The 17,093-nt window shown below is 42.1% G+C and overlaps 1 protein-coding gene across 4 annotated transcripts in view; it reads right to left on the reverse strand.

Annotated features, from left to right (window-relative positions):
- The window catches only part of ZMAT4 (zinc finger matrin-type 4), a 376,556-nt gene that overhangs the window by 133,939 nt on the left and 225,524 nt on the right, over positions 1–17,093 (reverse strand). For all 4 annotated transcript variants that reach the window (XM_070781473.1, XM_070781470.1, XM_070781471.1 and 1 more), the window contains one exon: positions 5,411–5,638. In XM_070781473.1, coding sequence (XP_070637574.1) covers positions 5,411–5,638 — 228 coding nt within the window. The remainder of the gene's footprint in view (positions 1–5,410; positions 5,639–17,093) is intronic.

Consider the following 17,093-nt stretch of genomic DNA (forward strand, 5'->3'; position numbering starts at 1 on the left):
ATATTTTGTTTCCTGCTTCTTCTCAAGATACGAACCTTATCTTCTCATTCCCTGCAGTATTTCCAGTACTTCATGCCTGGTACCTAGCACGTATTCAGTGTTAGTGGAATGAAGTGGGAAAGAAATGAAAAAGTAAAAGAAGGCATCAAAGAGGAAATACCAAAGTGACAGATAACTAGCTGTCTGTTTCTAAAATCTGGACCTCGAGTCACTGATCAGAAGGTCTGGGTCCATCATCTCACAGGGAGACTGGGTGCCCCTAAAACAGCTGGAAACTCCAGTAATTAATAATTTGGCTCCCAAGTCTCTGGAATCCCCAAAAGTATTGGAGTGGCCATGCCCTAAGGGAGAATGGGTGTCAGATGAATAAAGGATTGTTGAAAACTCACATGGAGATGCTTAAGCAACCTGCCCTGTCTCTGTCAGTTCTACCCATGACATCCATCAAGTCCTGGGCAGAGGACCTCAGAGAAACTATTTTCTGTTGCTCTGGTTCTCGTGAGAACAGGCAGAAATCTCTGTTAGATTTGTTTAAAACAAAATCCATGACTTGACATGTTTTTTGTACATATTAATTCCACCTGTGGGTGAGATGTTTTTCACTCCAAAGTCAACAAGTGTGCAATTTGTCACATGGATCAGTCATTTGCCTGCATTATGACTGTGGTGGTTTAATAGTGTCCATGTGTTCTCTCATAACCCTCTCTTCAGGGACAGAGGTGAATTCCCTACCACCACTTGAACAGTCACTGGCATTGACTTCTAGGGCTTCCCTGGTGGCTCAGTGGTAAAGAAACTTCTTGCCAATGCAGGAGACCCAAGAGACATGAGTTCGACCCCTGAGGTTTGGAAGATTCCCCTGGAGAAGGAAATGGCAGCCCATTCCAGTATTCTTGCCTGGGAAATCCCATGGACAGAGGAGCCTGGAGGGCTATACAGACCATGGGATTACAAGAGTCAGACACGATTTAGCAACTAAACCACCACCATCACCATTGACTTCTAGCCTATAAAAAGTAATGGAAGCAAGACCACGTGACCTTGGAGCATCCTAAAAAGAATGGCCTCCACTTGAGGCTCCATGGGAAGCCAGTAACCACAGCGTGGGCACCTTCAAAATTACTGGGAGAGGCCCACGAAGAGAAAAACTGAGGTCTCCTGCATCACATGAGTGAGTCACCTTATATTTCTTTTTTAATTTGACTCTTGAAACTGACATGTCACTGTCTCCTTGGATACAGTTACATGAGTTTTGACAAACAGACACATACAGCCACATAGCCGTATCAAGATCCAGAAAGTTCCATGACCCCAAATGCCCTCTTGCGGTCCCACTGTAGTTGACTCATTCCCCTCACCCCCAGGAACCGGCAAGCACTACTATGCTTTCTGTAATGGAATGAACCACCTTTCAAAGCAGAACTGCAGCCCAGGCTGAAATCTCAGCTACACAGGGATGAGAAACCTCAAGTCAAGATCACCCAGTCAAGCCACTCCCAAATCGCCCCCTGGAAACCTTCGGAGATAATAAAGGTCTACAATTTTTTAAGCCACGAAGTTTTGAGGTAACTGTCACACAGCAATAGCTGCACTGTTTGCCTTTGGAAACTCTTCAGTTTTTTAACCTAGAGTGCTTTTCCTTCTTAGAGAAGCCCCCAAGCTCAAGGCCCCTGCCCAGGTACCCTAGGTGACCTGAAGGTGGAGGAAGGTCACTGAATGATACGACCAAGCTCGTCTTGTTTTGTTGTTCAGATGCTCAGTCATGTCCGACTCTGAGACCCCATGGACTGTAGCCTACCAGGCTCCTCAGTCCATGGAATTTTCCAGGGACGAGTACTGGAGTGGGTTGCCATTTCCTTCTCCAGGGGACTTCCCAACCCAGGGATTGAACCTGGGTCTCCCGCATTGCAGGCAGACATTTTACTGTCTGAGCCACCTAGACTTTCCTAATTCAGTAATGTCAGCTTACCAGACATTACTTAAGAAAATGAACAGCCAAGACATAGGCTAAGACAAAATATTCATAATGGGTATATTTGTATTGATAATATATGGACACCTTCCACTTAACTCAGTAATAAAAAGGCAGGCAACCAATTTTTTTTTAATTGGCAAAAGACATGAACAGACAATTCACAAATGTAGATATACAAATGACCAACATTTAAAAATGTTTGACACTATTAGCCTACAAGGAAACACAAATTAAATTCATAGTGACATGCTCTCCTACACCCACTAGAATGGCTATTATTTGAAAGACAAATGTGGTGAGGATGTGGAATTCATGTACATTGCTTTAGGGTGTGCAAAATAATGCAGCTACTTGGAAAACATTTTGGCAGTTTCTTATACAGTTAAAAATGCACCCAACTTATGACCCAACAATTGTACTCTGAGATATTTAACAACAGAAGAAAAAACATCTGTCAACAACAAAAATAATGTTCAGGAAAGCTTTATTCAACATACCACCCGCCCCCCACCCAAAAAAAAGGGAGATGATGCATAAGCCAAATGCAGGATTTCTGTCTAGAAGAAATCCACTCAGTGATAAAGAGCAAGAAGCTACTTGCTTTCTATGCAACCAGTGGATCCATTTCAAAGCAATATCAGAAACTAGATCCAGAAACATGCATACTTTCCATGGTCATTTATACAAAGTTTTAGAACAAGCAAAACTAAGCTATGGTGAACCAAAGAAGAAAAGTTGCTGGGAATCTGGAATGGGAGGTTAGGGTTGACTGCGAAGGGGTACATGGCAACGATGTCATGATGGAAAAGTTATGGATGTTAATAGGAGTGTGGGTTACACAGGTATTTGCATGGTTAAAATTCAATGAACTATATAACACAGTATCTCTGCATTTCACCATATATAAAATATATGTCATTTTTTTCAGTTAGACAAAAAAAATCATAAGTAATTTCTTGTAAAAATATTCAATCGGGATCCTTTTAGAAATGAAAGTGCTGTGTTTAAAATGCAGAATTTTCAATGATTTATTTAAATCCTGCTTTCTCTATTTATTCATTCATCCAGCAATCATTGAGTACCTACTCTGTATCTGTCACTGTTCTAGGTGTTTCTGAACATATCAGTGGGCAAAACAGACATGGAACCCTGCTTTTAAGTTGCTAACAGTCTATAGGGGTAGGGAGAAATCAGGAAAACCAAATTAAATGGGTAAATGTGGTGTCTAAAATCTGAGAAGTGCTAAGAAAGAGAGGAAGCCTGTGACATTGCCATGTCATCCTCTAGATGCTTGACAACGTTTTTTAAAAAATTATAGATATGCCTGTGTTTACTGATTCGCATTTTATCCTTTGTTAATTGATGGATCACGCACTAGAAGATTTCCAGAAATAGCAGACAGTGCGTGCGTGTGTGTGTTTTAAAACTTGCTGGGTTATCATCATTGCTTTATTCCCCAAGCTTTTGCAATATTTAATGCCTGAAAGCATATATATCAAGATGTCACCTGGGGTGAGTAGAAAGGTTGGTTTCAAGGACACTGTGTTCAATGCAAATCCCATTTCGTGTGCTACTGAGTCAGAATCACACTGAGTTATCAAGTCCTGGAGCAGCTCTTTTTGTCTTCTGTATAAAAAGACCAACCACTCAAATGTTACAGAATTCAGACACCCAAATCATTAAGATGTGGTTGTACATAAAAAAGGCAGCCCTGATAATTCAAAACAGACAAGAAGAATGTGCTCTAGGAATCATTCTTCTCCAAATCATAGAATCTGGCACAAAACATAAATAAAGCCCTCTTTTTCTCCTTCGGTGCCTGCCATGAAGGAGTCACTGAGCAGACTTGTTATCTGCCAGGAACAGCGAGTTGTGGAGAGGCCTTCAGCTAAAAAATACTCCTCCTGTATTTTTTAACAAGGCAGAGACTGAGAACACAAGTAATTCCCCAACAGACAGCAACAGGACCAACCATTCAAAAGCATCTGCTATGTGATTATCCAACACACCAAAATATTAAGCTCCATGCTGGTTCTCTTTAGCTACAAGACCTACACAAAAATAAAGTGGTTTTGCTCTTTGCTCTTATTTCTTGTTTTTAATCATGTATCTTGGAAAACTCAGTCTCTCATTAGGCTCCATAGATGTCCTAATGGACCTCCGATCTTAAATCTATGCCGTATCACAGGATTCCTCCATGACAATGTGTTTATTTGTCAGTTACCTCTTACGCACTCCTCTCTTTTACCAGAATGTGCATGGTTCTGCTCAAAGGGAATGCCTTCTCATCTGTTAAAATGCCACCCACATTCCTAGTTCCAACACAAGTCCCTTTCTTTAGTGAAGTCTTCCCCAACCAACACAGTTAGAAGTGACCCGTTCTTCCTCTCAGCTCACTCAGCATGATCTTCTATTCCACTTATTTGATCTAGACATGTTCTGGGTTCATCCTCTTAGAGGCTCATAGCCCAATCAGAGTGATAAGAATTGTAGGCTCCACAAACCAAACCCAATTTAAACCCAGGTTGCATTCTCAAAAGTGATTTGCAAATTCTGTTATTACAGTTATTAGGATGGATGATCCCCAGGTCAGTCCCTAAAAGAGTATCTAACCCATAAAATATCTGAGATACAGTAGAACACCCTTTGTAGAATTATGTTTCTGAGAAAATGCATTTCTACTTCTACAATGCCAACATCAGCTGATCAAAACTGTGTAGGTGATCCAAAACTGCTTGAGTGGTCGCTGACGATCCAATACTCTACTAGGTCCCACAGATTGGTTTCTGGCTTCCTTAGGAATCCATAGGACTGATCCTCATCCTATGACTTACAAGTCTCCACTTCACAGCTTCTGTAAAATCTCACATGGACTTCTAATGCTCTGTGGTTTCCCAGCAACAGACAATATGTGTCAGGTGGGGGAATGGAAGGAGCCAAGTATTGATTCCACACTGGTCCACAGCACTGTCTTACCTCAACTTCCTAACATGCATGCAAAGGTCTTGGGCTTACTTCAAGCCATGAAATAGAGTCAACAGTTGGCTTTGTTTCAGCTGACTTCATAAAAGCACACAAATTTAAAACAAAGATAATGGCATTTGGCCTTTGTTGCATCTGCTCCCTTACAATTCATGTACAAAAGCATTTATTTGATAAGGTGCTTAAAGATAAGGCAGAAGGAAAAACTCTGGTTCATGGATGGACAGCTCTGATCTGAAACACAGTCAATCAAAATCTGACGACCCTAAACACTTAGAAAGGAGATGGCAAAATGTAATTTTATGTCCATTTCTGTTTTCTTCTATGCTTTTTGGAGAAGCCTAGAATTGTCCTTAGTAAGCAAAGCGATAAGAAGAATCATCCTAATTTGTGAAAACACCACCCTTTCTCAGAAAGCCCAGTTCCATGGCAAAAATTAGAAGTTTCTCTTACCTCTTAGTTCGCCCATATCCAGAGTTGTCCCCAGCTGCTCTAACAAAGCAACTCTTGCCGCATTCTTTTTGTGCTTCTTACCATCGTAATGCTGCTGGGCCATCAGAGGATTGTTGAACCAGGCTGCACAGAGTCCACAGTATCTGTCTGAATCTCTTCTTTGATAGGGAGATGGAACCACTGGAGCAGTGTCCACCCTCGGAGGTTTAAGTGAGCTCAGAGGCGTGGCTGGGGAGAAAAAAAACCGGAGAGAACCACAAGCCAGGTTAGTCCCTTCCTGAGTGCATGCCTCCTTGGTAGCTGAAGATGGAAGAGTCTCACGTTCATTCTAGAGCTCAATAATCCAAGAAATGGGGACAGCGCATGAAAGAGAACAGAAAAGACCTTGACTGAAGAATCTTGAGGGCCAGGGTATCATTAACAGCCAAGAAGGCCAAAGCCACTTAAAGCCATTTACTTCATGAGTGTGCTTCACGGACTGAAAACACCAACATCACCTGTAGTTTATTGAAGATGCAAATTTCAGGCTCGGCCCTGGACCACTGGATGAGAGCATACATTTATGAGAGCTTCAGGTGACTCATGCAAATTAAATTTGGAAAGCACTGAATTAGGATTCAGTGGTCCTCATCCTTGATGGAGCGTTAGATCACCTGGGAGGGGTTGAACATTTTGCTTTTGAACCTGGGCTACAATTAAAAGTTCCTAGTTTACTGCGGTCAGAGATTGCAGTCTGTTATGGTTTCATCTGATAGTTCGGGAGACCACTCTTTAGGAGGAAAGAAAGGTTCTGTTTTTGTTTTTAAATAAACTCTTGGAGGTCAAGAAATGATTTATTAACCAAAGCCAAAACTTCAAGTAAACATTGAACAATCAGGACTTGAAATGAATGAATTAGACATCTGTGTGCTATAAATGGATATAACTAATAAATAAGGGATTTGCCAAAGTGATAGAAGCAGATCCATCAGTTGCATAGATTATATCAATTGACAAAGTCATGCTAATTTTATTATCAGTTACTATGTTTATTGTGAGAGGTTATTTTCAACCCAAATCTGCTAAAATAGAAGTTGAAAGTACAATATTTTTTTAGACCAAAAGACAAACACTATAGAGCAGATGTTGCTTATCTAAACTGAAAAGATGGGACTATCACTATTTTGAGATACACAGCCTCAGCTATTAGCACATTCCACTGTGAGCTTACAGTTATTTTGGGTTCAGGGAGGGGAAAAAAGAATCTAACTTGTAAGGGTTTACTAACAGAAAACATAATTAACTTTTTTAATGCATTACAACATTGAGTTGCTTGCATCTTTTCAATAACTATGAGTTGGATTATTGTCCTTCTCAGATGATGGACTTCGGAGATGTCAAAGTTTTTTTTTTTTTTTTTTTCTTTTTAAAAATAGTTATTTATTTGCCTGGACCAGGTCTTAGCTATAGAATGTAGGATCCAGGTCACCAACCAGGGATCAAACCCATGCCCCAGATCTTCCATGCAGAATGTAAAAATAATGCAAATGAACATTTATGCAAAACAGAAATGAATTCACAGTCTCAGAAACAAACTTGCGGCTACTAAAGGGGGACTGGAGGGACAAATGGGATTCATACACGCAAATTACTACACGTGAAACAGATAAGCCTCAAGGATTTACTGTACAGCATGGGGAATTATACCCAATATCTTCTAATCATCCAAAATGGAGTATACTCTGCAAAAATACTGAATCATTATGTTGTACAACTGAAACTGACACAAATTTGTAAGTCAACCGTGTCTCAATAAAAGACAAATAATTGATATACAAATAAATACTTGCAAAAGGACATTTTAATTCAGAAAACGTCTGCATGTCACAATACCTAGAGAGCCTTTTTGGACCTACCCAGAGATTTCACCATTCGGGAAGTTTTTAGCTACTCTGGATGAAACCGAGTGGTATTATTTCTATAGGGGCTTACGAGAAATAAGACGTCTCTTGAAAGCCTCATTGCCAGACTTAGTAATACATCACCCGGTGATGATAAAACTCCAGCTGGGGCTGTACCGCTCCTGCAGGCACGCAGAATCACTCTGCTCTGACTTAGAAATGCTAATAAAAGCTACAAATATGCAATTGACCTGTAATATGAAAGGACTTCTATCCACTTTTCTGAAGGAAATTGGATCTTTCTTCCAAAGTTTCCAGCATCTTTATCAATTTCTGAGGATTTATGGCCATCTATGGTTTTGGATAGACATGAAAAACGTATCAAATGTTTGCAGTCTGAATGGATGCTGACTCGTGAAGCGTAATTTGCTTTTCTGTAAACTGGACCCTAAAAAACATTTCAGAATTGATTTTATCAATTGATACCTTACATACCACATTCTGGCAGGAGCGACACACCATAGAATTTTCATCAAATAAGATAATCTTATCTTGTGCATAAGAAAGTAGTTTAATATTGCATTTGCGTGGGAGCTTCTTCTCTTTAATAATCCTACCATCCTGGTACAGACCCAGAGTTTAATTTTTCTTACGCCTCTATGTCTAACTGTCTTCATCAATCGAAACTAAGTTTATATTCCCTATGTGCGTGTTAGTCGCTCGGGTTGTCTCCAACTCTGCAAAGTCAGAACTGTTATCACACCAGGCTCCTCTGTCCATGGGATTCTCCAAACAAGAATATTGGAATGAGTTGCCATTTCCTACTCCAGGGGATCTTCCCAACCCAGGGACTGAACCTGGGTCTCTCACACTGCAGGCAGATTCTTTACCATCTGAGCCACCAGGGAAGCCCATATCCCCTACAGGCAAACAAAGGCAGTAGCTGGGAATGAAAACAGCTTTGACTCAAAATTGGAAATCAAAGTGGAATTGGACCCCCACCACTCCTGAACTGCGTGACCTTCAGCCAATCTCTGATGCCTCTGGTCTCCACAAGGGTCTCTCTGCATATTTCAGAGACTACAAATAAGGCATCTTTTTCTGGAAATTTTGCATTCAAAAAGGAAGCCATTTTCCTCCGATTCGTTGATCACAGTATCCAAACCCTCAATGTGGCTTTTGGCAGGGTACCAGTGTATCTGTGACTGAGAGGGTTCCCAAGACATGGGGCTTTCAGAGCTAAAATGGGAAAGTGAAGTGAAGTGAAAGTCACTCAGTTGTGTCCGATCCGTTGTGACCCCATGGACTATACAGTCCATGGAATTCTCCAGGCCAGAATACTGGAGTGGGTAGCCTTTCCCTTCTCCAGGGGATCTTCCCAACCCAGGGATCGAACCCAGGTCTCCCACATTGCAGGAGGATTCTTAACCAGCTGAGCCACAAGGGAAGCCCATAATGGGAAAAGATCTGAGCAAACGGGGATGAGTTGATCACCCTAGCCTCTGGGATCAGACCTGATTTAGCATCCCACTGGAGAAAAGAATTAAAAAAAAGTTCAGAAATAACTGCTTAGGAGACTAGAGCAGGTTTTCTTTCAACCAAGCAGAGAGGATCCATTGATAGTTCTCAAAGGCTTACCCGCTAGATCGCTAAGTGGGTGTCCTTTGCCAGAGAAGGCAGTAACACAATCTCCAGGAAATGGGGTAATGGTGTTCTCACTGACCTGTCTGCCTTCCGGTCCAGAGTCACACGAAGACCTTCAACCCCCACACCCATCCAAGTGAGGCTTCACTAACATCTCTTAGTTCCGACACTTTGTCTCTCTCTTCCTCTCTTTCTTCTTTTTTCCTCCTTTCCTCCTTTTCTCTCTCCCTCTTTCATTCATTCTCACAAAGAATTTAGGGGCTTTTGAAATAATTCTGTAAATGGATGCATTTAAAAACAGGTGGTTTTCTACCAATTGAAAAAGACACACACACCTCAATGTTCACAGCAGCATTATTTGCAACTGCAAATACACGGAAGCAACCTAAGTGTTCACTGACAGATGGACAGATAAAGAAGATGTGGTACATATATGTACAATGGAATGTTACTTAGCCATTAAGAGGAATGGAATTTTGTCATTTGCAGCAACATGGATGGTCTTCAAGGGCTTTATGCTAAGTGAAATAAGTTAGACAGAGAAAGACAAATACTGCATGATATCGTTTATATGTAGAATCTAAAAAAATACACTAAACTACTCATAATAACAAAAAAGAAGCAGACTCACAGATACAGAGAATGAACCAGTGGTTACCGGTGGTAAGGAGGAAGGTGTGATACAGGGCAGGGTGTGAGAGGTACAAATTATTTGGTATAAGACAGGCTCAAGGATATATTGTATAATATGGGGGAAATAGCTAATATTCTGAAATAACTAAATGGAAAGCAACCTTTAAAACTTGTATAAAAATTTAAAAAATAATAAAGTCCATAATACATTCCCCCAAAAAGTATGTGCTTTTCTTACTTAAGAGTTTTTGTCCACAATACTGTCTTCCAAGTTTTGTGATATTATGCAGTTTATTCTGTCTGCCGTTGTATTGTTTTTTAAATATTTGAGCTGTCCCCAAATCCAGCTTGACCAATGGGGCAGCTTGGAGCTCGGGAGATACATCAGCCAGTGCAGGACTCCTAATTAATAAGCCGAAAAGGAGATGGCAGCGATCAGCTCTCCTGACTTGAGACCCAGCACCGTATTTCAATGTCAACTAGTTTCCAGTGATGGCAATGGTGCTACAGGCCAAATACTAACAGATAAACTTCAGAGTCAGAACACATTTCCCAGGCTTCAGCATCTGTTCTCAGTAGGGATTATTTGAAAATATGCATGTTCTCTTAAAATAATTTTCCTAATTTCCAGGCCCTATGATAAACTGCCTTTCCTTTCTCTCTCTCTCTCTCTCTCTCTCTCTCTCTCTCTCTCTCTCTCTCTCTCTTTTCCTATCCTAAACCAAATTCGTGACAGGAGGAATTCTTCTTCAAGTATCACTGTTTTTTGCACACGCTGTTGACAGTTCAGTGTGACCAGGTCACTTAGTGCCTGGCTGAAAAGTGGCTGTCCTTACACAGCTGTCCCTACACAGCTTAGCCCAACAGTCCAGCCCCTTCTGCAGGTAAAGGCCTCAACTCCATGCAAACTGTGCAAAGTTGGGGCTCAAAATGTAGATTCCCTTTGTGCCTCTCACAGAGGACAGCATCCCCTTGTAGGTAGTAAATGCTCAATAAACATGTGATGAATAAATGAAGAAAAGAACTAGTAAATTTCAGTTAATACCAACTTTCGTGTTTTAAAAAATGCCTTATGATAGCTAAATTTAAAATCTCTGATAATTTCATTAAACTCACTTTATAGGATTAAAAACAAGTTAGATATTCATAAGTGGAATGAATTAAATAAACTGTGGCTCTCTACACTCTGAAATGACCCAGGTTCGATCCCTGGATCAGGAAGATCCCCTGGAGAAGGAAATGGCAATCCACTCCAGTATCCTTGCCTGGAAAATCTCATGGACAGAGGAGCCTGGTGGGCTGCAGTCCATGATGTCACAAAGAGTCGGGCATAACTAAGTGACTAAAACTTACTCACACTCTGAAATACAGCAGTCAAAACTATGTATTAGAAAAAATACTTAAAAAAAAAGAAAAAATACTTAGAGACCTGGAGAAATGTGCAGGATATAATATAAATGAAAAGACAGAAATTACATGGGGGATGTAAACCAAATTACTTATTAAATTATGCACATAGACATATAAAACTATGAAGACTAGCAGGCTATAAATAAAAATCTTAGGCAATGGTTATTTTTAAGTTGTGGATTATGGATGATGTGGTTTATACTCATGGATATATAACCCTTGATGCGGGGAAAATCATTTTTATTTTTCATCTTATATAGAGGCCACATTTCATGCTAACTTGTTTTAGTGCAAAGTCCAGAAAATGGTGCTTAGGGGACTTTTGGTGCCACAATCAGGTCGTAAATTAAATCTCACAAGATGTTTATTGCAATGATTTATTCATTAATTTATTTTTGAATGGGGGGGGATGGGTTGGGTGAAAGCTGACTCAGAATATGATGGAAAAGCTCCAGCTTCTCCCACAAAGGTACTGGGTGACTCCTTTCCCACTACAGCCAGTTCTGAAATGGCTCTCATGATTTAGACAAAATGAAGCATCTCTCTTCCTTCTCATCTGATATGTTAGGAAGTGAATACTGCTCTCTGAGGCTGCAAGACAGAATAGAAAAATCCATGTGCTATTTCTTAGATGCCATGAAGAAAATTAAAGAACACTATCAAATATCCCATATTCCAAAGCACGTGCCATTAAACACTTCCTGAGAATAAACAAGGATGAGGGTGACTTACCAGAACCATCATTCCGATTCAGTTTTGTATCAACAGTCTGAGTATAATCAGCCTATTAGCAAGAACTGCTTCCTCACCCACACTGCATTCATAGATCATCAGTCTCCATTAATATCCTATTCATAGATCATTGATTTTCATTAATATAGGATAATTCCCTCTAGTTCAGTCACTGATTAGGTTCTAAATATCTTAAGTATTCCTGTTTTCTGCAGAATCCTAATCTTTGAAAATAAGCCATTAAATAGAACTTCAGAGGAGATAAAAGCCCTTTTATAACTTTCTCATGTTGCTTGACAAAAGACTACTAGGGCTATGATATGCCACATTCTTCTAGGCATTGAGATAAGGAGGACAGAATGTAAGTTTCATGAGGACAGAATCTTTATCTATTTTGTCCGCTGACATATCCCAGGTGCTCAGAACCAGTGCGTGAAGAATGAGGGGGGAAATGTCTTCTCCACTGACCTATTTATTTAAGAGAAGGAATCACATTTTACTTTAGGACAGGGGTCCCTTACCTCCAGGATCTAATGCCTGATGGTTTGAGTAGACTTGAGGTAAGAATAATACAAATAAAGTGCAAATAAATGTAATGTGCTTGAATCATCCTGAAACCAAGCCCTAAGCTGTGTCCGTGGAAAAATTCTCTTCCGTTAAATCACTCCTTGGTGCCCAAAATGGGGCTTCCCAGGTGGCACTAGTGGTAAAAGAACCCACCTGCCAGTGCAGGAGATGTAAGAGACGTGGGTTCGATCCCTGGGTCGGGAAGATCCTCTCGAGGAGGGCATGGCAACCCACTCTAGTACTCTTACCTGGAGAATCCCATGGACAGAGGAGTCTGGCGGGTTATGGTCAAGAGGGTCACAAAGAGTCAGACACGATGGAAGCGACTTAGCGCACACACACTTTAGGACTTTGCTAGGATGACATAGCACCCTCTCTGTTCCAGACTGATCTTAAAACGTTCTGCTGCATTGTGGGTACAGTACACTCAAGGCATTCGGTCCTCAAACACTATTCAGTTAAGAGGCTTTCTTCCCTCTGAGTTCAGTCTCAGAATCTTTAGTTATGGCCCCCATCCTCAAACTCTGTGCAGAGGTGCCCTGGACAAGGCAGTGAACAAACAGGAGAGCCCATAAGATCTTTTACAATCCTAGAAGGCATAGTGAATCCATCAGACCCCATGGGAACCTCTACCTCCAGGTAAAATTCACTGTTTTCAGCGTGAGATGCTACCATCCTTTCCATGCGCTCCACATTCCCAGGAAGCTGGACTTCTGGAGGCTTCCGTGTACCTCCAATCCATCCAACCAACCAATGAGGAACAGGGAATACAGTTGACAGCATCCAGTCTAATTCTAAGATTTGAGAAGTCACACGGTGCCTGACAGGCAAATGCACCCATGAGTCAGTGTGGTTATTTGAGGATAAAGTGCAAAGTTAAGACTTCGTTCAATGTATGAGCATTACTTTTGCACATGGCTGAGAAGTCATTAGGACATAAATACTCATTAAGTTGTTTGGACCCGAAGAGTTATGACATCATCCGGCTGTATTCTTTGCTTATTGCTTGAGCAAGAATTAATGACCAGCTAATTGGACGCTGCTTGAAGTGCCTCTCCTCACAAATCTCAGACAAGAGGCAGAGTCGGCTTCCCCAAGAGGGACTCTTGATACACTGCCACCCCCCACCCACCCCCAGCAGGTGCCATTCTTAGAGTGGTGAGCAAGACAGCATCACCCAGACCATCGTGGGTACAGTGAGAGAGGGTGGGCGGGTCACTGAGCCTGGGAACAGATACCGACTCCTGCTCTTTTAATTCTGCTGTCGTCCCCAGCGTCACCTAATCCATACTCCATGCTCAAGGGGTGGGCATGATTTACTTATCCAGAAGCATCAGCTATGCAACCAGGGAGCCAGCTTCCTGGGATCGTTTCTTATAGCCTATGAATATTTATAGAGGATTAAAAGATGAGAAAAGTGATCCGTGCCAGAAGCACAGCGGAGATAAAGCGCCAGCTAAGTTTAGAGGAAGACGGAGAAAGAGGGTAGCCTTTTGGCCTGGGCTGGAGGGAGGCTGAGACTTTAGAAGTCATTTTAAAGAAGTTGTTGCTGATACTGTCCCCCGAGGAGAACACATGCATGTACGCTTTCCTCCTTCACCCTTAGCCAGCATCCCCCGTGCCCACAAGGGGATCTCCTGGCTTCCCCATCCAGCCTCAGCTATGAGCTTCCTTAAGTCCACATTCCTAAAAGGAACACTGATCACAACAACTCAGAGTTTGCAAGTTATGAAAATTGCCACTGCTTTGTATTTATTTTTCATTTATTTTTACTTGGAGGATAATTGCTTTGCAATGTTGCATTGGTTGCTGCCGTACGACAATGTGAATCGGTTGTTGTCATTCAGTTGCTTGGTCATGTCCGACTCGGTGAGAGACCCCAGGCTTCCCTGTGCTTCACTGTCTCCCGGAGTTTTCTCAAACTCAGGTCCATCGAGTCGATGATGCCATCCAACCATCTCACCTCCTGTCAGCCCCTTCACCTGCCCTCCATCTTTCCCAGCCTCAGGGTCTTTCCCAATGAGTTGGCTCTTCGCAACAGGTGTAAGTGTACATAGATTCCCTCCCTCCCATCTCAGCCCTCTAGGTCATCACAGAGCACTGGGCTGGACTCGCTGTGCTATACAGCAACTTCCGGCTAGCTGTTTTATACCTGGTAATGTGTATGTTTCAATGCTGCTCTCAATTCCTCCCACCTTCTCCTTCCCCTGATGTATCTACAAGTCTGTTCTCTATGTCTGTGTATTTAAAACTTTGGATATTAGCTTTGCATATATTTTGCATGTATCTATTTGGCTAATCCAAATTGATGCTTTTGAACTGTGGTGTTGGAGAGGACTCTTGAGAGTCCCTTGGTCTGAAAGGACATCCAACCAGTCCATTCTAAAGGAGATCAGCCCTGGGTGTTCTTTGGAAGGAATGATGCTAAAGCTGAAACTCCAATACTTTGGCCACCTCATGTGAAGAGTTGACTCATTGGAAAAGACTCTGATGATGAGAGGGATTGGGGGCAGGAGGAAAAGGGGACGATAGAGGATGAGTTGGCTGGATGGCATCATCAACTCAATGGACGTGAGTTTGAATGAACTCCAGGAGTTGGTGATGGACAGGGAGGCCTGGCATGCTGCGATTCATGGGGTCACAAAGAGTCGGACATGACTGAGTGACTGAACTGAACTGAACTGAACTGAAACAATCTAGAAATAAAAGTACTTTGTATTAACTACCACTTAGAAACTGCTTGGTCTGTGCCCTTGGGAGTCAGTTCTATAAACCTCAAAGTAACCCAAGAACTTCCAGAGGTCAGACTGTGACACAGACGGGGCTCTTTGGCTCCATCACATGACTTGCCCTCCAATACCTGGATCAAAAGAATCCAGAATATCAAAAGCTAAAGCAAGAAGGTTTTCCAGCCCCAATTAGTTTCAGGACCACAGACTTATAGCACTGCTTCTTGTCTTGGACAAACGTTGGTGGACAGAGAATGAGGTTTTAGGCTGGATGAGACTTTGAAGGGAAATGTTAGAAAATCACCAGGCAATCCAGTTTTCCTGAGCAAACAGAAGCCTACTCAGAGCCTGAATTGATTACATGTAAATGACATCACCCTTACGGCAGAAAGCAAAGAGGAACTAAAGAGCCTCTTGATGAAAGAGGAGAGTGAAAAAGCTGGCTTAAAACTCAACATTCAAAAAATGAAGATCATGGCATCCGGTCCCATCACTTCATGGCAAGTAGATGGGGAAACAAGGATTTTGGGGGGGCTCCAAAATCTCTGAAGATGTGACTGCAGCCATGAAATTAAAAGATGCTTGCTCCTTAGAGGAAAAATTATGACCAACCTAGACAACACATCAAAAAGCAGAGACATTACTTTGCCAACAAAGGTCCATCTAGTCAAAGCTATATGGTTTTTCCAGTAGTCATGTACGGATGTGAGAGTTGGACCATAAAGAAAGCTGAGCACCAAGAATTGATGCTTTTGAACTGTGGTGTTGGAGAAGACTCTTGAGAGTTCCTTGGACTGTGAGAAGATCAAACCAGTCCGTCCTAAAGGAAATCAGTCTTGAATATTCATTTGAAAGGACTGACACTAAAACTAAGCTCCAATACTTTGGCCACCTGATGTGAAGAACTGACTCATTGGAAAAGACCCTGATGCTGGGAAAGATTGAAGGTGGGAGGAGAGGGGGAAGAGAGAGGATGAGATGGTTAGATGGCATCACTGACTCAATGGGCATGAGTTTGAGCAAGCTTTGGGTATTGGTGATGGACAGAGAAGCCTGGCGTGCTGCAGTCCATGGGGTCATAAAGAGTCAAACATGACTGAGTGACTAAGCTGAACTGAACTGCTCATCCATAGTCATTCCTTTAACCATGGTTTTGACCACAAATTGCACACTTCATATCCAGACAGACACAGCCTAAAGGGAATGCATGAGAGAGAACAGAATGATCTCAACTGAAAACTTTCTACAATTTAAGAGGGTGAAGCCTCTTAAAACTTGCTACTCTGAGTGTGCTCCATGGATCAAAAACATCAACATCGCCTGGTAGTTTATTGGAGATGGAAATCTCAGGTACAATCCTGGGCCACTGGATGAGAACATTCATAATGTATGAGAGCTTCAGGTGACTTGTATGCAAATTAAATTCTGAAAGCATTGAATTAGGATTCAGTGGTTTTCATCCCTGTCTGAGAGTTAGAATCACCTGGTTGAACACTTATGCACTCTAGGTCACACTGTAGGCCAATTAAATCAGAATCCTTTGGCTCAGGGCTGAGCATCAGTAGGTTTCAAAGTTTTACAAACTGCTTCCAGTCTGGGGTCAGGGCTGGGAACCATGGGACTGAAAGGACATTATCTGGCTTGGACCCTGTGTTCACCTTGACCTTACCAAGACCGTGTGAGCCCTTGTCTCAACCATTTGACTATAACTAGCACCATCTTTCCCTTGAGATCTATGGCACCATGCTGGCCCATCTTTAATTATTTTTAAGTGGCATCTTGTCCAATGACATGTAGAATTCAGGAACTTGGAGCCAAGACAGAGCGTTCCTGGCTTAGCACAAGGTCTCCCAGGACATCTTTCCAACCCCCTCCTGTCAGAGGGGAGGTGGACCATGCACTGGATGCCCTTTGGGCAGATTTACTGCAGATGTTAGGGCTTCCCAGGTGGCTCAGTGGTAAAGAATCTGTCTGCATTGCAGGAGACACCGGAAACATGGGTTTGATCTCTGGGTTGGGAAGATCCCCTGGAAAAGGAAATGGCCACCCACTCCAGTATTCTTGCCTGGAGAATCCCATGGACAGAGG

Source organism: Bos indicus, chromosome 27, assembly GCF_029378745.1.
Source record: "Bos indicus isolate NIAB-ARS_2022 breed Sahiwal x Tharparkar chromosome 27, NIAB-ARS_B.indTharparkar_mat_pri_1.0, whole genome shotgun sequence".
Taxonomy (NCBI): Eukaryota; Metazoa; Chordata; class Mammalia; order Artiodactyla; family Bovidae; genus Bos; species Bos indicus.